At 38.2% G+C, this 21585-nt stretch overlaps 1 protein-coding gene across 3 annotated transcripts in view; it reads left to right on the top strand.

Moving 5' to 3' along the window:
* ACER3 (alkaline ceramidase 3) overlaps positions 1–21585 on the top strand; it is a 177280-nt gene that overhangs the window by 80611 nt on the left and 75084 nt on the right. For 2 of the 3 annotated variants that reach the window (XM_063094390.1, XM_063094392.1), the window contains exon 3: positions 12222–12274. The exons of the other annotated variant lie outside the window; for it this stretch is intronic. In XM_063094390.1, the coding sequence (XP_062950460.1) occupies positions 12222–12274 (53 nt within the window). The remainder of the gene's footprint in view (positions 1–12221; positions 12275–21585) is intronic. 3 annotated transcript variants of the gene reach the window in all.

Below are 21585 nucleotides of genomic sequence, written 5' to 3'. Positions count from 1 at the left end.
GCATTTTACTGATGAATAATAATGTTGAACACTTGCCAAGTTGTTTATTGGACCTTTGGATGGCATCTTTTTTACATGCCTGTACATGTCTTTTGCCCATTTTAAAATTAGGTTGTTTGTTCTTTTTCCCAGTCAGTATTTTGCCTTTTTACTTTTTTAATGGGGTCTTCAGATGAGCCAATGCTCTTAGACAAGAGTTTCAAAAGACACTTCAGAGACTGGTATAACTAATACAATTGCCATTTATTACTAATTGTAATACTTTACTATTACTAAATGTACTTTGGATTACTTTCTCCTTTTCCACTCCCAACAAGGATGCTGCTACATTATTAGCAGATGGGCTACTATGTTAGTTTAGTAACTAATTGTATGGGTTTTGTATTACTGCTGTAACAAAGTACCACAAGTTTTGTGGCTTTAAACAACACAAATTTATTTTCCTACAGTTTTGTAGGTTAGAATTCTGACACAGGTCTCACCAGGCTAAAATTAGGTGTCAGCAGGGTTGTGCTCCTTTTTGGAGGCTCCAGGGGACAGTCAATTTCCTTGTCTTTTCTAGCTTCTATGGCTGCCCAGATTTCTTTGGCTCATGGATGCCTTTCTTCATCTTCAAAGCTAGCAACTTTGCATCTCTCTGACCATTCTTCCACAGTTATATCACCCTCTGACTCTGACCTCAGGTAGGAAAGTTTCTTGCTTTTGAGGATTCAGGTAATGTATTAGTCAGTTTTGTGTTGCTAACAGAACTACTCGAGACTGGGTAATTTATAAAGAAAAGAGGTTTATTTGGCTTACGATTCTGGGACAGCTGCATCTGGCATGGGCCTCAGGCAGCTTGAACTCACGGCAGAAAAACAGCAGGCAGCTGGAGGGTACAAGCAGATCACATGGCAAGAGGAAGCAAGAGAGAGAGGAGGTACCAGGGTCTCTTAAACAACAAGCTCTTGCAGGAACTAATAGAGTGAGAACTCACTCATTAATCCCCCACCCCCAGGGAGAGCATTAATCCATTCATGGGGATCCGCTCCCCTGACTCAATCACTTTCCAACACTGCCACATTGGGGATCAAAATTCCACATGAGTTTTGGAGAGGACAACACATCCAAACTCCATCAGGTAATTAGGATGGGCACACCCTAATAATCTAGGATAATCTCCCCATCTTATGGTCCTTAATCAAATTTGCGTAGTCATTTTTGCCATTTAAGGTAACATATTCACAGGTTTTGGGGTTAGACATCTTTGGGGGTTGTTATTCTGACTGCCACACTAATGTAGTTACTACTCTAGCTCATTAGTTACTAAACTAACATAGTAGCCCATCTGCTAATAATGTAGCAGCATCCTTGTTGGGAGTGGAAAAGGAGAAGGTAATCCAAAGTACATTGATAAGGCTAATATAGGGTATTCTGGCCTTGTGTGTCTGTGTGTGTGTGCGTGTGTGTGTGTCTGTGTGTCTGTGTGTGTTACTGTAATAATAAGTGGTAGATTAGAAAATGAATTGATCAATTCCCTTGAGGGTAGGTAGAGAACAATTAGAAAAGCTCTTTCTAAATACCCTAAAAGGCTTCTCATCAGTATAGGGATTAAATCCAAACTTCTTAGGACAGGTATCCAAAACTCATGCTTTTAATCACTGTACCCTACTACCTCTCTAATATGGTAAAGCATTTTGTTTCTATTGTGAATGCTAACTTCACCTGGAAAGCTATAGTCATTCATACCTGAAAATAGCAGCTGGCATTGTTTTGACAGCATTAATAACACTAAAAACTCTACCTAAGTACATACATTTCAAAATAATTATACATTAAATCATAATGCCTGTGACACTTTATAGAAACATGGCCTTCTCCTTGTAGTATTTATTGTAGGTTCCTTCTTATGCATTACAGTAACTCATGATATGATTTGTTTTGTTTTTAAATGCGTAAAAATTGATACACAATAAACTGTACATATTTAGAGTGTACAATTTAATAAGCTTTGACATATGAATACACCCATAAAACTAAACCACAATCGAAATAGTGAACATACATATCCACCACCACCCCAAAAGTTTTCCATAAGTGAAAGATGGAACAATAGATTATAATGTTACAAAGTATAAAAAGTTCAACAGTACGGTTTCAGATTCCACATTGCCACTATCCTTTAAGAAATTCCATTTGTTGAGTTTTTGTATACTGTCAAAGAATATCATGTGATTTAAAAGGAATTTATAGTACTTCTTGGGCTTTTAATTTTCTGTCATGGCAAATTAGCTTACTTCTTCCAAAATCTGATGACTCCATCTATGTGCATGAATTTTTTCATAGCTTGAGTTAGAAACTAGAAGATAAAATTTGTAAATACCTATTGTACACCAAGTACATGCTGGGTAATCCTCATAGCAACCTTTCATGACAAACATTATTGTCCTTATTTTACAGCTGAGGCAACTGAGTCTCAAAGAAATTTAAGCAACTTTCTAAAGTTGATAAGTAATAAGTGATAAATCTAGGATTCTAGTCTAGGTCTGATTCTAAAACCCTTGTACACTACCATTGTGATCAGATAAGTAAAAAATAAATGTATCAGAACATATCTGTGTTCTTTTGTAACCTTGAAAAACTCTGGCTGGTAGCTTGCCAGAGTATTTGAATCAAGGAGTTCCAACTGAGTGAAATTCTATTACGTGCTTGAGAGACTCTTAAACTGTAGTAAAGTGTTGTGAATATGAACATCTGATTAGGAGATGCAGGTGGTATCTTGACCTCCTTATTCCAATTCCATTACTATTTTGATTGCATCAGTCTTCCCTTTGGACATTGCCTTATGGGGAAACTTGTCCTTGTTACTTGTTTTTTCAAATGTCCTGGATAATTTCTACAAATACAAATTTTATATAGGAAACCAAATGAAACTCTTCAAGTGAAACACCATGATGAATTGTTGGCTAAAAGTCACACTGATATTAATAAAATGTTTTATTCTCCATGTGACTGAATCAATCAGTTTTCATGCAAAAAGAAGAAACAAAAAAAATGCTTAGATTCCTTTTTTAATTATCTCCAGAATTTCTAATGTTTGTAAATTAAGGAACAATAAATGCTGTTTTGTTTCCATACATTTGACTTAGTTCCATTGGCTTAAATAACTCAACTTTTCTACTCTTGAATTTCTTATTTGTGATGATTTGGATGATTTTCTGAAAATGTGTACCTCCTAATAAATTATAGTGCCAATAGTAAAAACTGGTTTACTATGCTAAATTTCACATGTGTTCTCTAGCTATGCCTGCCTCTTTCAATTCAACCATTTTCTCTTTAAATGAGATGACCTGTTTGATTATATTCCTTGGCAGGTTGATCCTAATCTGGACTCTCTCTGCCTTGCTAGCTTCATCTTTTACAACTCTACCACTGTACCCTACACTTTAGCTATTTCAAACTACTTGCTGTTTTTAGTTCCATATATATTTTCACAAGTCTGCCCTTAATCTCCTTTGTCTGGTAAACTGTGTATGTTTTTCATTTAGGGTTCTGCTTCCTCCAGAAATCCTGCCTTTAAAACTTCCTCAGTCTCCTGCTAGGATTAGGTGACCCTTTTCTGTGCCCTCACTGAATACAATGCATATCTTTATCACAGCATTTAATATACCATATTGTAATGATCTATATACTTACTGACTTTCCCCTAATATGCCTTAATAGTTGAGGGGAAAGTTGCAGAATATGAAGTTGTAGAGATTTAGTCAGGTACCACATCACACAGGGTTTTTACCATAGGCCAAAGTAAAGAGTCTGGATTTTATTCTAAGAGAAATGGAAAGTCATTGGAGGATTTTAAACAGGAGAGTAACATGATTATTTTTAAAAGATAACCCTGGCTGCTTCTGGAGAACGGATTGATGGTCGTTAAGACCATTTAATTGAAGCTATTGCAATGGTGTGAGAGATGATAATGGTTTAACTAGGATGGTACCTATGGAGACTGGAGAGAAGTGGATGACTCAGGATATATTTTGGAGGTAGTGCCTATAGACTCATCATGCATTAAATGTGGGGGTTTGAAAGAAAGGAAAGATTTCCAAAGATGACTTTCAGTTTTCTTATTTGAGCAGCTATAGATAGGGGTTCCATTAACTGAAGACGGAGAAGACTAAGAAAGAGATTTGGAGGGAAGATCTGGCATTCTGTTTTGATTACATTGAGTTTGAAATGCCTGTCTGACATTAAACAAAAGAGTCAGGTAGGCAATTGGGTGCGTGAGATTGGAATTCAGAGTGAGTTTTAGGCATCATTGTCCTAAAGCAGATATTTAAAGTCATGGGATTTGATGAGATCACTAAGGGAGTGAATGTAGAGAGAGGAGGGTCCAAAGATGAACATAAATATCACAAGTTCATCACCCAAAGGCACAATCTGGAATGCAGACATGTTTTAATTGGCCCATGTTTAAAATTTAACCATGTTTTAAATTAGTTGCCCACATTTGAAAATTGGGAGAATTCACATAAAAATTCAAATCTCTGCTGCTCTTGAATAATTTTAGAAGATCTCCAACATCACTGAGTCTATATTTCTGCATGGTTTAGTATGGTCTGTCCAGTTGACCACAATCTCTACACTGCCTTTTTTTTTCTTTCATTTAGCCTGTTTTATTCAAATGCCTCTCTGGGCTTTTGAATTTACAGCCCCTGATTTAAACATTAAGAATAGAAGGAACCAACAGAGGAACGTATGAAAAAGCAACCAGTGAGAGGAAAACTAGGAGAATAGAGTGTTATAGAAAAACTGGAGAGAAAAGTATTTCAGTTATTAAATGCTACTAAGAAATTGAGTAAGATGGAGACACAAGAGGGTTGTGTCAGTGATGCTGATAGGTTTGAGAAATGGTTGGGGAGGAGAGGTGGGTAAGTAGAGGCAGTTCTTTTGAGAGCCCAGGAAAGTGGTGAGGCACAGTAAATGGGACAGGAGGGTGGGCTTTGGAGATATCAGAGAATATGTAAACAATCCATTAGAGAGGTAGAAATTGATGGTACAGGAAAGAAAGTTGATAATAAAGTGAAGATCTTAAAGAGCAGGTAGCATCCTACAACAGAAGGGCCTGATTGGTCTTTGCTAGGTGGAGGCATGCTGCTTCAGGGAATGAGGGAAAGAAAGCATTAGCCCTGTGTTGGTGGCAACACAGATTACTAACAGATGGAAATGGGAATCAGTGTTCACATGGAAACAGAATTATTTTACACTAAATATTTAGACCAACTATAGATTTATTTATACTGAATATGCACTGTTTGGAATTTAATCTGTAAAAGTCTGATGACAATTTTCATAAGGAGCACATAATAGCCATAACTATATATATATAACAAATAGTCTCATAGTATTGAAAGAGATCAAAAACATTATTTTACATATTACAAGTGAGAAACTGAGGCTCATTCATGTGAAGTGCATTAAGGGTTGCTCATCGAGCAGAACTGGAACTTGAACCCAAGTCATCTTAAGTTCCAGTCTTATACTCTTCCTGACACACCAATAGATCTAACTCAGTTACCTAAAATATAAGTGAATAATCAGGTACTTTAATCTTAAGGGAATGTTAATTGGTTTTTTTGGTCAGGTTTTGGAGAGCATTGTGTCTGAGAGCATACGCTTAAACTTAATTGATTATACCGTTTTTGTGGCTCAGAATTTAAAAAGAATAGAAAGCTAGATCCAATGCTGATTTGAAGATTTTCTCTTGATAGCCTTGCTGTAACCACAGAAAATATGTTCTGTTAAGAGAAAGATAATTTTGAATATTTTTTCCTACCTTTTCCTAAATTTAATAAAATCTGAAATCATACCTTGCCCTCATTTTTCTTTGCATGTAATGAAAACATGTTTGATTCTAAATATGTGCCTTATCTTTGCCCTTCTGGCTTTTTGAATTGCCTCTAATTTTGTTTTGTCTCATATTCTTTTTTTTTTTTTTTTTTTTTTTGGCAGCTGGCCGGTATGGGGATCCGAACATTTGACCTTGGTGTTTTCAGGACCATGCTCTAACCAAGTGAGCTAACCGGCCAGCCCTTGATTCATATTCATACCACAAAATGATCCTCTCCTAAGTTTTAGATCAGCCCTAACTTGTTAAATTTTATACACTGAAGAAATAGTTTCTAAAGTACCTGTGTCATGTCAAGACAATTTTATGTGCAGCCTTAAATTACAACTTATTTTTATCACAAGATTCATAAATAAAAGTCATTACTGAAATAAATCGTGTAGATATTGCTAACTTTGGTGGGATATTTTATTGCTCTTTTGCATTTTTGCCATGTTGATTTTTACAACTAGAAGGATTTTTACTCCCCTCTCCCCCATTAAAGCACATCATAGTTTTCCCTTGGATCTGAGTATAATCGGCATGATAAAACATTTTAAGAGGCTCATTACATTGTTTATCCTCTTGGTCTCTCAGTTTTCTTTCCAATATTTTAATGTATCTGGGGAGCGCTTAAGTTAATCACTGATTAGAGAAGAAGTAACCAAAATACTTCTTGAACTGTCCTTTGATTACTTGTGAAATTTGGAGATGTAGATGAGTTTCCCCATCTGTTTCACATTAGAGGGCTGATTTTCAGGTGTCCTAGTTTGTCCCCCCACCCGCCCTTTGCATATCACCTCCTGCCCTTATTTTTTATGCCACGGGTTTCCTAGATCCTGGGCACAAAACCACAGTTTCATCCTTGACTAGTCCTGTTCCTCCTTTTCTCTGGACTCCCATATTCATTTATCTGCCACATCTTTAGGTTCTGTTTTTGTGATCTCTAGAGTCTGCCTCTTTCTTTCCATTTTTATCATCATCATTCTAATTGAAACCCTGTTTTTTTCTCACCTGGGCTTTTCCTTAATACTTCATGGTGGCATGGGACACCACAGATTGTTTTCCTAAGTAAAAGTTAGTTTGAACACTCCCCCCCACAACCTTATCAAAATTCTGAAATTTCTCTTCATTGCTTCCAAAGGCAGGTGTAATACAGAGAAAGGCTTTAGGGCCAGATAGACTTTGTTTCTAATCTCAGTTCTATCACTTGCTGGCTATGTGACCTTGGCTAATTTCTTAACCTTTCTGAACATTTTCTTCCTATACTAAATTGGAATAATAATGTCTACCTTGTAGGACTTTTTAAAGATTTGGAGATAAAAGTATATAAAGTACCACAACTGGCAATAGTATTGTTAGATACAAAATTCTAAAAGCACTATTATATATGCTCCCAGCTCACTTCTCTGCCTTATTTTCTATTCCTCTATACTCCAGTCCTACTGAATGGCATGCTTATCTCTAAACATTTTTCACATCTCCATATCTTTACTCAAACTGTATGTATGTTCTCCCTCACTATCTATACCTATGAATCACTCTAAGTTGTCTCTTAAATGTTACCTTGTCAGGCAAACCATTCTGTTCTTATTGCCCCCATTCCTCCCAAACAACATTTTTTTCCTCTTTGGAACTCACCTCTCATGTTATATTTTCTCAATTCAAGGACACTCTTCACTACCCCCTACTAAACACACATACATACACTCTTACTTTAATTTGAAATATTGGATCATTGAAGGGAGAGAAAAAATATCAGCCAATCAGCAAATAATAAGTGTTCTGTGTATGTCTGGCACTATTAAAATGGATCTGGATACATGCTGAAGTATTAAGGGGTAAAAGGACATGATGTATCCAACCTACTCATAAATGGTTCAGAAAAACATATATATATATATATGGAAGTTAGCAAAATGTTAAAAATTGGTGAATCTGAGTAGAGCATAGACAAGAATTCACTATCTATTCTTTGAACATTTCTTTAAGTTTGAAATTATTTCAAAAGAAAAAAAAGGAATGCAGAGCAAAAAAAAGGATCTAGAAGTCGCATAAGATTTCAATAAGCAGAGACATGGGTTGGGGGCAGGTAGGATTGGACAATGGAGGGAATAAGTATTCCAAGCAGAAAGGATATGGTGAGTACAGGATGAGCAAAGGCAAAGCAGATTAAGTTGATAGTGTGAGATCAGAGACTGAAGGCAGTCAAGTGTGACTGAACTATAAGTTGCAGTGGAAGAAATAAATGGAGCCACATTAGGAAGCTCCATGTATACCTTGCAAAGAGTTTATCATTTTTTTTTTTTTTTTGGTCTTTTTTTTCGTGACCGGCACTCAGCCAGTGAGTGCACCGGCCATTCCTATATAGGATCCAAACCCGCGGCGGGAGCGTCACTGTGCTCCCAGCGCTGCACTCTCCCAAGTGCGCCACGGGCTCGGCCCAAGAGTTTATCATTTAAACTAGCAGTCACCAACACTCATACCCCAGGGTGTGAGAAAAATTATCTGTAGGAATGTAGTAATAAAATTCTTTAACTTGTATATATGTTACTTCTTTATTTTTCTAAATTTTGATTTTGTATGTTTAAAAACATACATAGTATCTTAGCACCACAGTATGTATACAGTTTACAAGTAACTATATATATATGGGGATGCTTAAAAATATTTTTGCTATCAGTTGGGAGACTACTCCTTTAAACATTTTCCTGCCTTGTGACCAGAGTGATATTTTTTTACATGCAAAACTGACCATGTCAATTCCTGTATGTGTCAGTATATGTATTTGTATATGTGTGTGTCGTTTTTCAACAACTTTACTTTGCCCTTAGGATAAAGTCTAAATCCTAATCGGATTTTAACATGGCTTTAAAAGCTATTTTTAATCTAGCTCCTACAAATCATGCATGTCAGTCTCTTCACCAGATCCCCATTCCAAATTGTTCATGGTTTAAGCCAAGTGCTTTTAGATCTTTGAATGCACTTTGTCTTTTTTCTGGATGATCCTTCTACATAGAATGATCTCATTTTTTAAAAAAATTCTTTCTTATGGTTAACTCTAATTTATTCTTTAAGTCCTAGCTTAAGTGTTACTTACCCAGACAGCTTTCTTTTGAACCCCTAGACAAGGTAATAACATTACCCTTTGCATAGATTCCCATAGCTCTGAAACTTCCTTTTTTGTATTTTGAGTGGCTTTTATAAAGTTCTGAGACCGGAATAATATTTCTCCTGTTCACTCTTTTATCCCAATGGAAATGCTTGGAACACTGAGTACCCAGTAAATATTTGTTCAAAGGGAATGGGATACTTAAAAGGAAAAGCCAATCAAAATCACAGTGAAATACTACTTCACATCCATTAGGATGGCTATAACCACAAAGACAGCCAATAACAAGTATTGGCAAGGATGTGGACAAATTCATATATTGCTGATGTGAATGTAAATATGGAGCAGATGCTGTGAAAAACATTTTCTCAAAATTCTAAACTATATGACCCAGCAATTTCACTCCTAAGTATATACCCAAGAGAAATGAAAACATATGTCCACACAAAAACTTGTACGTGAATGTCCACAGCAGCATTATTCATTATAAGCCAAAATGTAGAAACAACCTAAATGTTGGCCTTGGCTTGGACTGCCATCGCAAAATATCATAGACTGGGTGTCTTAAACAACAGACATTTATTTCTCATGGTTCTAGAGTCTGGGAAGTCCAAAATCAAGATGCCAGCTAATTTGGTTCCTGGTGAGGACCCTCTTTCTGGCTAGTAGACGGTCACCTTCTTGTTATGTCTCACATGGCTTTTCCTCCATTTGTGTGGGTGGAGAGAAAGTAAGCTTAGGTCTCTTCCTCTTAAATGGATACTAATCCCATGGTGGGGGCCTTTCACTTATGACTTCATCTAAACCTAAATTCTTCAAAGGTCTCACTTCCAGATACCATCACACTGGCAGTTAAGGCTTTGACATATGAATTTGGGGTGGACCCAAACATTCAATTAGTCCATCACAATGTCCATCACCTGGTGAATGTATAAATAAAATGTGGTATGTCCATACAATGGATTATTATTCATCTACAAAAGGAATGAAGCACCAATGTGTTACAACATGAATGAACCTTGAAAAGATTATGCTAAGGGAAAGAAGCCTGACATAGAAGACTACATATTGTATGATTACATTTATAGGAAATGTCCATAATAGGCAAATCTATAGAGACAGAAAGTAAATTAATGATTGCCTAGGACTGGAGGGGTTGAGAGAAAGTGGAGAGTAACTGAATAGGTATAGGTTTGTTTTCTGGGTTGACGAAAATGTTCTAAAATTAGATTGAGGTGATGTTTGCACAACTCTGAATATACTAGAAACAAGTGAATTGTTTAATTTAAATGAATGAATTTTATGCATGTGAATTATATCTCAATAAAGTTGATAAACTAACAGAAATCGGATTACTTTAAAGGAGCAAAATATAAAATATATGGAGAAAGGTGATAGTTTTCTATTATATCTCTTTGCATTCTAAATGTACAGAAATGTCAGTTGCAGCAGAGTAATTTTTAAAAGAAAGGGAAATAACAAAGAAAATGGAAGAGTAAACGTAGTGCTGCCCTCCCCTAAAAGGAATCTGAAACTTCAGAGTAGCCATCAGAGATTTTCCATCAGAATACTGTGTTGCCCAGATTGTTGAAAGGAAATAAATTGTAGAGATCTCTAAAAAATCAGACTTTTAATGCTTTATAATTTAAACAGTAACAAGAGGAACATTCTGGAAAGGTCTGGATAAAAACAGTTTTTGAGTGAAGCATGATGAAGTGGCCATTCTTTCTTTCAGGATGAGTAGTCATCCCATTTCATTTTTGTTTTACATCATAATATATTGTGTATATTTTAAATAACTCACAGGTTTGTTTGTTTGTTTGTTTGTTTCTTCCATTAAATAATTTACCCACTTTTTCATTTTCTGATTTCTTCTTTGGAAAAAAGACAGCAACCATTCCACTTGCTTATTTCTCTAGCAAAATGAGTGCAATAACTGTTTTATTTCCCCATCTCATTTTGAGGTAAAAATAATGTAATAACAATGTATATAGTGATTTTTTTCAAAAGCAAGAGTAACAATTTGAAATTTTTCTTAGGTGGCTTCATACAAATTATTTGGTGGCACTCCTACTTACCACATTTGCTGTGCTAATAACTCTTATATATACTTAAGTGTAACCTCTACCATCATTCTTGCTTTCTCTGATTTCCTTCACAAGTGTCCCTCTTCTGTGCTCCCATGGTACTATATGCATATCTCCATGTACTGGCATCTTCTGTTTATCTCCACTAGACTATATGCTTTATTAAGGCCAATGACTGGATCTTATTTTTGTACCTCAGCATCTATAACTGAATTTGACAAATAGTAGGTGCTCACTAAATGTTGGACTGAGCTTAATCAAGAAGCCCTAGTATTAGATATTATAGGTGCTGATATTTGGTCAGTTAATTTTTTTAAGAGTTGAAGCATAGAATTATTGAAAAAAATATATACATACCTTAAAGGGTTTTTTTTTGTTAAAACATAGTTGTATAATCTTTGACAATCATTTGATGTAGGATATGGCCTTTGAATATGGGACCCTAAATTTAGTTCTGCTTAGTCTTTCTTGCATTAAAATAATCAAACATTTTTTAAAACCCTAAAATGAAAACAGTTTATTTAAAATGGAGGTGCCTGGGAAGAAATGGAGACATAAATACAAAATCTTTTTAGACTTTTGCTATTTTTCTCAATATTTAACAGATATCTCACCCACACCTAATTCAATAGCAATTTTTATTAGCAACTCTCTTTTATTGAGTCTGTTTTAAGCATTTTCAATAGTTCTTGTAGAAACAACAGCTCTCTTTTTGCAGTTATATTTCTGATAACTAAAAAAGGTGGCATTAACAGGTTTGGGAATAAAACATAACTGACTGGCTGTTAGTAAGCATACAACTCAGCTATTTGGATCAGAAGTACAATGGAGTACTAACAAGTAGCTAACGAGCCATGAGCCCTAAAGCTTATTCTGATCATCAGGCACTATATTTTATAGAAATAATGAAATATTATTAGTCTAGTAAATTACTTAGTGGACGGAATTTAAGAGAACTTATATTCGTTTTCTTCTATGACAAAATTTCATCAATTATAGAGCTTACTCAGAGTCAGCTATATCTTGCCACAAGATTTTATAAACTTTGTTTTCCTTAAAAGTCAGTGCTTTGCAATGTCTTATTGTCTTCTCAAGTCACTTTGGCCACCCCCAAAGAATTTCATGCTAATTTTTTTTTTTTATTTCTTTGTTTTAATTTCAGTGGTAGGAATGGGATCCTGGTGCTTCCACATGACTCTGAAATATGAAATGCAGGTTAGTAATGACAAAATTGACTAATGGTTATTTCTCTTAATCTAGACACACTGCAAATTTGAGGAAAGACCACATAACTAAAGGATGGTTAAAAGATGGGATTTATAATCTCTGGAGTTTTTTACTTTAGGCAAAGGATCCAAACTGACTAAGTGAAGTTAAAGAAGCAAGCAAATGAGTTGTCCATAAAGAAAACACATGAAAGCAGGATAGTTTTTTGATCACTTCTGTGCAGGCATATACAATTTTAGAGTAGTATTAGAGAGCAGAGTCATATGGAGACATCTTAAAAAGATATTAGTTCACCAAAACAATGCAGTTGTCCCTCAGTATGTGGGGGATTCACTCCAGGACCATAGATACCAAAGTCCATGGTTGTGCAAGTACCTGATATAAAATAGCATAGTATTTGCATAAAACCTATGCACATCCTCCTGTATACTTTAAATCATCTCATGATTACTTATAATACCTAATACAATGTAAATACTATGTAAAAGTTGTTATACTGTTCTGTTGAGGGAATAATGACAAGAAAAAAAAGTCTGTACATATTCAGTACAGATACAATTTTTTTCCAAATATTTTTGATCTATGGTCGGTTGAATTCATGGATGCAGGACCCATGGATATGGAGGGCCATCTGTTTATTCTTATTCTTAGATGCCTGCATTCTTTCATGTCTCTATGGCATCCATTTGAATGGTTCAGTTCTATTGTGGCATTCAGGGTATCCGATTGGAGTGGAGGACCTCCAGCACAGAGCATTGGTACCTGAGACAGGTGAAGAGAGTGTCCACATGGGGGATAGTCCAGTGTAGGGTGTCAGAGACTACAAGGAGCATGCTTGCATAGCAGCACAGCCCAGGGCAGGGTGTCAGAGACCAGAGTAAAAAGGATATCAGGCAGAGGGGGCAGCTCAGTGCAGAAGGTGTCCACACAAGTGGGGGAGGTTGTTTGGCACATGGCTGTAATCTAAGTGGAATGTAATCTGAGAGGGTGCCATATGGTGGGGACAGCTTTGTGGTAGGTTTTGGTGCCCTGCAGGGGTGAGGGTGACCTCTATGTGGCAGGGTGGCCGATTGCAGTATATGGGAGCATGGGAAGAGTGAAAAGTTCATTTAAATAGGGGTTCAGCAGCAGCCCAGCACCGAGTGTTGGAGCCTGAATGGAGTGAGGAAGACATCCCTTGGGAGAAAGAGAGGTAGTAGTAATAGAATCCTAGTTACATACAGGGGAATTAATAAAAATATATGTATATTATGGAGAATGGGAGTTAGGTTTCTCACTAATAGAGAAAAAAATCACGACTACAGAAAAGATGAAAACTAGAATGAACTCTGTGGTGATGAATTGAAATTGAAGGGATCAGTATAAACTCATGTTTTTAGTACATATAGACATATATATACAGAAATATAAAATTATATGTGATATGCATATATATTTTATATATATTTATATATACATATGTATATATTCTTATGCACACATATATACATGCATTCTCAAGCTCTGTCCATGAGAGGACCTGAGAGTGGGGAGCCCCAAAGATAAAGAGCATACCTAGCATCCAGATCTTGTTTTCTAAAAATCATTCTCCTTTAAAAGGAACTAGGGCTGATTCTAAGACCTGGGGCAGAAAAAAAGAACAGTATGAGCCTGGATATCTTTATGCTAGAAAGAATTGAAGTGCTCAAATAATGAGGGGAATAGGCCCTTTTGAAGCAAATTTGAAAGAGTTCCCACTGGCAAAATTTGGGACGATTTGAGCATTAAAATACATAGCAACAGATTACAATAGTTATAATATAACCCATTGAATAAAATGGGAAATTATGAATTAATACTAAGATAATAAATAATATGGTAAATGAAATAATATATGATTGAAAATAAATGAATAAAGTAAAAGTTTGATATTGAACAGTATATTTACATAGTTTCAAAGTACCTCTCCACAAAATAATTATAAAGAGAAAAAGAATAACTTTACAGTAGAGAAGCCTAGCAGATAGCACCTTAATCAAGCAGCTAAATGAGTATCATCAGTAATGGGACAAATCAAAATTGTATGTCATCTGATAGGATGCAGTGACAAGAACACAGTATCACTTCTCTGATATTCTTGCCAAAGATGCATATTCTTAATTTCATAATATGAGAACATCAGAGAAAACCAAATTGAGGGATACTATACAAAACATCTGGCCTGTAATCTTCAAAAGTATTGTCATCATAAAATTCAAAGACTGAGGAACAGGAACTGTTTCAAATTGAAGAAGACTAAAAAGACATGAAAATTAAATACAATGTGTAATTCTGGACTGGATCTTTGTGTGTGTGTGTGTGTGTGTATGCTTATATTTGTATTTATGATATTATTGGGATACCTAGGAAAACGTGAATGGGATCTGAGGATTGCATATAGTAATAAATCAATGTTAATTTCCTGATTTTGTTGGTAATATTGTGGATAAAGATAGGTGAATATCTTTTCTTTTTGAAATATAATTCATATACCATAGAATTTACTCTTCTAAAATGTACAAGTTGGTGGTTTTAAGTATGTTCACAAAATTGTGGAAACATTACCACTACCTAATTCCAGAATATTTTCATCACCTCAAAGAGAGACTCCATGCCTATCAGCCGTCACTCACCATTACTCCTTCCCCCTAAATCCTGACAACCACTAATCTATTCTCTGCTTATATGGATTTCCCTATTCTAGATATTTCATATAAATGTAATCATATAATGTGTGGCCGTTTTGCATATTGTTTCTTTGAATTAGCATGTTTTCATGGTTCATCCATGTTGTAGCATGAAGTACTTCATTTTTTAGCTGCATAATATTCCATTGTATGTATATATCACATTTTATTTATCCATTTTTCAATTAATGGACATTTGTGTTGATTCCACTTTTTGGGTATTATGAGTAATGCTGCTATGAACATTTGTGTACAAGTTTTTGTGTGGATTTATGTTTTCAGTTTTATTGGCTACGTACTCTTGGATACGTTAGGAGTGGAATTGCTGGATCATATGGTAACTCCGTGTTTAACCTTTTGAGGGACTGCAAAACTATTTTTTAAAATGGCTGTACTATTTTACATTTTCATCAGCAATTTATCCATATCATTGCCAATACTAGTCCATCCTTTTGATTATAGCCATCCTTATGATGTGAGTGTTGTATTAGTCAGGGTTCTTTAGAGAGACAGAATTAATAGGATACGTTGTAATTATATGAGAGGGATTTATTACGGAAATTATCTCACATGACTATAAAGAAAAGTTCCACGGTAGGCTGTCCATAAACTGGATGCTGGTAGCGTGGCTCAGTCCAAGTCCAAGGCCTCAAAACCAGGGAAGCTGATGGTGTCCTTGGTGTAAGTTCTGGAACCCAAAAGCTGAAGAGCCCGGAGTCTCATGATAGGTCATTTGTAAACTGGATGGTGGTAGCATGGCTCAGTCCATGGACAGGAGAGAAGAGTGTATCCCAGCTCCAGCAGATCGAGAGAGAGCTTCACCTCTTTCCTCTGTCTTTTGTTCTCTCTGAACCCCCAGCGGATAGGTTGGTTCTCACCCAATCCAATCAGACTCTCATACTAATCCCTGCTGGAAACACCCTCATGGACACACCTAAAAAGATTGCTTTACCAGGTTTCTCAGCATTCCTTCATCTAACCAAGTTGACACCTAGAATTAACCTTCCTTGTCAACTTGGTGTCCATGCTATCTCCTTAAATCACACTTAATTTTCAAATTGTACAATAACATAATAGTTTGGCCTAACATGGTACACTATCCTGCGTACAACCGGAAACATATTTATCCCTTTCCAAGAAGAAAAAGGTAAGGTCCTTAAGTGATATTTACCTTCTTCCAAAATCGCATAACTTAAAATTACAAATATATGAAGTAAGGTTAACAATATTTAAATGCTGGTATAAAGTCAGTAAGTCTCATGGTATGTGATAGAGAACAAGAGGAACAAAAAGATAATTGCTTAATATGTATACAGTATATATACATAGAGACATATTCTTAACACAACAGGGAGAATAATTACAATCCTCGTTTCTGTAACTGGTCACATGGTCGAAGCTGGTATTTATAACTATCTTCTTCTACTACTCATTCTGTATTCCCTTTGCCTTCAGCACCTCCGTGGGTTGTGTTTCTTTACCTGGTGGAGTGACCCAAACCTTCATCCCTGAAGAGTCTGGGCCATTCATAGTCTTGCCTGGATTTGGTTGTAATCTTCTGTTGACCTTAATCAGAGGGCATGGTAGTACTAGGAGATGTCCTAAGGGATTTCCTGTATTCCAGATATAATCTTCCTTACCTCCATTGTGAAGTAGTAGTCCAACTTCCCCTTGGTAGTCTAGGTCAATCTCCCCAGGCAACACTGTAAATCCTTTCTTAGCCTGTTGATTCAGAGGCATGAGGAACCCAAAGTGGCCAGGTGGCAGCCTTAACTTCCAGTTCAATGAGATTATTTTTGTGTCTCATGGTGGAAGCATTCCACCCTCTGGAACCAAGACCTCTAGGCCAGCAGAGCATAAAGTTGTGGGAACAGGAAGCAATTTTGCTAATGGGTCCCTAAGGGTAATGGTGAGTGGTGCCACTTCCGTTTCCACCCCTTGATTCCTGGACCCGTGAATCCTGGCTATGGGAGAAATAGTACCATATATTGGCCACTGATTCAGAGCATATACAGCCTTCTGGAGAACCTTTCCCCAGCCCTGCCAAGTATTGTCATCTAGCTGGCACTGTAACTGTGACTTCAAAAGGCCATTCCACCATTCTGTCAGACCGGCTGATTCAGGATGGTGAGGAACATGATAAGACCAATGAATTCCATGAGCATGGCCCATTGCTGCACTTCTTTAGCTGTGAAGTGAGTTCCTTGGTCAGAAGCAATGCTGTGTGGAATGCCATGATGGTGAATAATAAGGCATTCTGTGAGTCCATGGATGGTAGGTTTGGCAGAAGCATTACATGTTGGGAAGGCAAATCCATATCCAGAGTAAGTGTCTATTCCAGTAAGGACAAAATGCTGTCCCTTCCACAATGGAAGCGGTCCAATGTAATCAACCTACCACCAGGTGGCTGGCTGATCACCCCAGGGAATGGTGCCATATTGGGGGCTCAGTGTTGGTCTCTGATGCTGGCAGATTGGGCACTCAGCAGTTACTGCAGCCAGATCGGCCTTGGTGAGTGGAAGTCCATGTTGCTGATCCCATGTGTAACCTCCATCTCTGCCACCATGGCCACTTTGCTCATGAGCCCACTGAGCAATGACAGGGGTGGCTGAAGAAAGAGGCTGACTAGTATCCAGAGAACAGGTCATCCTATCCACCTGATTATTAAAGTCCTCCTCTGCTGAGGTCACCTTTTGATGGGCATTCACATGGGAAACAAATATCATCCTTTGCCCACTCTGAGAGGTCTATCCACATACCTCTTCCACAAATTTCTTTCTCACCAATTTTCCAGTCATGTTCCTTCCATGTCCCTGACCATCTGGCCAAACCATTGGCTATGGCCCATGAATCAGTATATAATCACACATCTGGCCATTTCTCCTTCCAGGCAAAGTGCACAACCAAGTGCATTGAGAAGATTTCCTCTCACCACTGTCCTTCAGGGATGTCCCAGAAAAGGGGTGCAGTGCCACAGCTGTCCACTTTCGGGTGGTGCCTTCATGTCGTGCAGAGCCATCTGTAAACCAAGCTCTAGCCTTTTCTTCCTCTGTCAACTGATCATAGGGAACTCCCCATGCAGCCATAGGTGCAGGCTGGGGGAGAGAAAGCAGTGTAGCAGGAGTAGGAACCATGGGCATCTGGGCCACTTCTTCATGTAACTTACTTGTGCCTTCAGGACCTGCTCGGGCCCGATCACATATATACCATTTCCATTTCATGATTGAGTGCTGCTGTGCACATCCAACCTTATGACTTGCTGGGTCAGATAACACCCAGTTCATGATGGGTAGCTCAGGTCGCATGGTAACTTGATGGCCCATAGTCAAGAGTTCAGTTTCTACTAAGGCCCAATAGCAGGCCAAGAGCTGTTTCTCAAAAGGAGAGTAGTTATCTGCAGATGACTGCAGGGCCTTGCTCCAAAATCCTAAGGGTCTCCACTGTGATTCACCTATAGGGGCCTGCCAAAGGCTCCATACTGCATCCCTGTCTGCCACTGACACTTCAAGGACCATTGAATCTGCTGGATCATATGGCCCAAGGGGCAGAGCAGCTTGCACAACAGCCTAGACCTGTTGCAGAACCTTATCCTGCTCTGGGCCCCACTCAAAACTAGCAGCATTTCGTGTCACTCGGTAGATGGGCTGGAGTAACACACCCAAGTAAGGAATGTGTTGCCTCCAAAATCCAAATAGGCCCACTAGGTGCTGTGCCTCTTTCTTGGTTGTAGGAAGGCCCAGATGCAACAACTTATCCTTCACCTTAAAAGGAATATCTCGACATGCCCCACACCACTGGACCCCTAGGATTTTAATTGAGGTAGAAGGCCCCTGAATTTTAGTTGGATTAATTTCCCATCCTCTGACACGCAAATGTCTTACCAATAAGACCAGAGTAGTTTCTACTTCATGCTCACCTGGTCCAATCAGCATAATGTCATCAGTGTAATGGACCAGCATAATGTCTTGTGGAAGGGAAAGGCAATCAAGATCCCTGCGAACTAAATTGTGACATAGGGCTGGACTGTTGATATACCCCTGAGGTAATACAGTAAAGGTGTATTGCTGGCCTTGCCAGCTAAAAGCAAACTGCTTCTGGTGGGCCTTATGGACAGGGATGGAGAAAAAGGCATTTGCCAAATCAATAGCTGCATACAAGGACCCAGAGATGTGTTAATTTGTTCAAGCAATGAAACCACATCTGGTACAGCAGCTGTAATTGGAGTTACCACTTGGTTAAGCTTACGATAATCCACTGTTGTCCTCCAAGATCCATCTGTCTTCTTCACAGGCCACATAGGACAGTTGAATGGGGATGTGGTGGGAATCACCACCCCTGCCCCTTTCAAGTCCTTGATAGTAGCACTAATTTCTGCAATCCCTCCAGGAATGCAGTATTGTTTTTGATTTACTATTTTCCTAGGCAGAGGCAGCTCTAATGGCTTCCATTTGGCCTTTCCCACCATAGTTGACCTCACGCCACAGGTCAGGGAACCAATGTGGGGATTCTGCCAGCTGCTAAGTATGTCTATTCCAATTATGCATTCTGTAACTGGGGAGATAACCACAGGATGGGTTTGGGGACCCACTGGACCCACAGTGAGTCGGACCTGGGCTAAGACTCCATTAATCACCTGACCCCCATAAGTCCCTATGCTTACTGGAGGGCCACTGTGATGTTTTGGGTCTCCTGGAATCAATGTCAATTCAGATCCAGTGTCTAATAGTCCCTGAACGGTCTGATCATTCCCCTTTCTCAAATGTACAGTTACTCTGGTAAAAGGCTGCAGGTCCCCTTGGGGAAGGATGGGAGAAAGATTAATAGAGTAAATTTTTGGTTGTGTACCAGGGTCCTTCTTCAAGGGGACCTGGCCACCCTTTCATTCAAGGGGTTCTGGGTTGTAAACTGGCTCGAGTCTAGGGATTGATTGAGGGGCCGTGACTCTCTGTTTTCATGATTCGAGTTAGATTTTTGTTCACTTGACCTAGAAGTTTTCTGCTGATACAGATCAAGTAAGAATTTAGTAGGCTTCCTGTCTGTTTGACTTACAGGAACACCATGAGTAACTAACCAGTGCCATAGATCTATACAAGTCAGACTATTCTGATTATCGCTTTGCCTCTGCTGTCCATTATGGTAACTGTGCCCACCTAGCCTTTGTCAGTTGAGTGCTGCCACTTGGCCCCTGCCACCCCGGGATCCAATTAGTCCCATTGCATTTAAGTGTTCCAATTGCTTGACTGCAGTTCCCACTGTAAGGTCTGGCCTACAGAGAAGAGCAATAACAGGGTTTTTCAAGGATGCTAGGGCTCCCCTCACAAATCTGTTTCTCAAAGTATCAGTAAAAGGTATGTTTTCTGGAGTCCCCCAGTGTGGGTAAGAAGGTTTTACGTGACAGATCCACTCTGGCATTCCAATCTTCCTAAGCCTTTGAATCCCTTCCTCTACAGTTAACCAAGGGAAATCAGGCATATCTAACTCATTCATAATGGGCCATCTTTTGATCCATATTTCAGCCAACCAACCAAACTATTAGCACTTTTCTTAACTTCCTGAGCTACAACATTAAATGCAGAATCTCTGCTTAGTGGGCTCATATCAATAAATTCAGTCTGATCCAATTTTATGTTCCTTCTACCATTATCCCACACCCCTAATATCCATTCCCATACATATTCTCCCAGTTTCTGCTTGTATGAGGCAGAAAATTCATTTAGTTCTTTTGGAGTATAACGCACCTCCTCATGGGTCACACTATGTACCTCACCTTTAGTGGCCTGCTAGGCCTTGAGTCTAGTTATAGGTCTAGAATCAAAGACAGGAGGTGGGGGTAGGTCCTGAAGAGAATCAGCATTGTCTTGCTTAGTCATTGCCTCAGAGGAAGCCATTTTGTTTCCTTAGGCAATGCAGAGTTAATCCCCTCAGGCAGAGGTGGAAAAGCCACAGTCTCTGGGGATGACGGTTGGGAGTTCATTTCTGGTGAACAAGCCTCAATGCAATTTAGAGATTCCATGTTCCCAGCATCATCAGGTTCTTCCCACACATCCCCATCCCAACTTGCAGAATCCCATTCTTTCCCAACTAATGCCCTCACTTTAGCAGTAGATACCCTGCAAGGCTGACAATTCAACTACCACTATAGTTCAGCCAATATTCTGAGGGCCTGTGTTTGATTTTCGGCAATTTCAGCCCTGTGGGTACTGGAGAGAAGATTCTGGCCTAGAGCACACCTAGAAACTTTTAGGTCATCTATATGGCGCTTGAGCTGAGAAATCACTTCACTGAGCTTCCCCTTTTCTTTCTTCAGTTTATCCACTGTTGTGAGGAGCAACCAGCCAACGTCATTATAGTCCTCGGATTTCCACAAATATTCAAAAGTATTACATATAGAGTCACTGAATCCCTTACCTTTTACAAGCGGTGAATCAGGACCATCAAATGGATTTATCTTGCATATCTCTTTAAACAGTTCATGCCAAGGACCATCAGTGCTCTCTGTATTATTAGAAGTTGAGCTGTTAGCATTTTTAGGTCTAAAGCCCTGAAACCAATTGACGAAATTCATCTTTAAGATTCTGTTTCTCTAGAACCACT

The sequence above is a fragment of the Cynocephalus volans genome, chromosome 4, assembly GCF_027409185.1.
Source record: "Cynocephalus volans isolate mCynVol1 chromosome 4, mCynVol1.pri, whole genome shotgun sequence".
NCBI classification, from domain to species: domain Eukaryota; kingdom Metazoa; phylum Chordata; class Mammalia; order Dermoptera; family Cynocephalidae; genus Cynocephalus; species Cynocephalus volans.
This window is presented reverse-complemented; position numbering and strand designations above follow the sequence as displayed.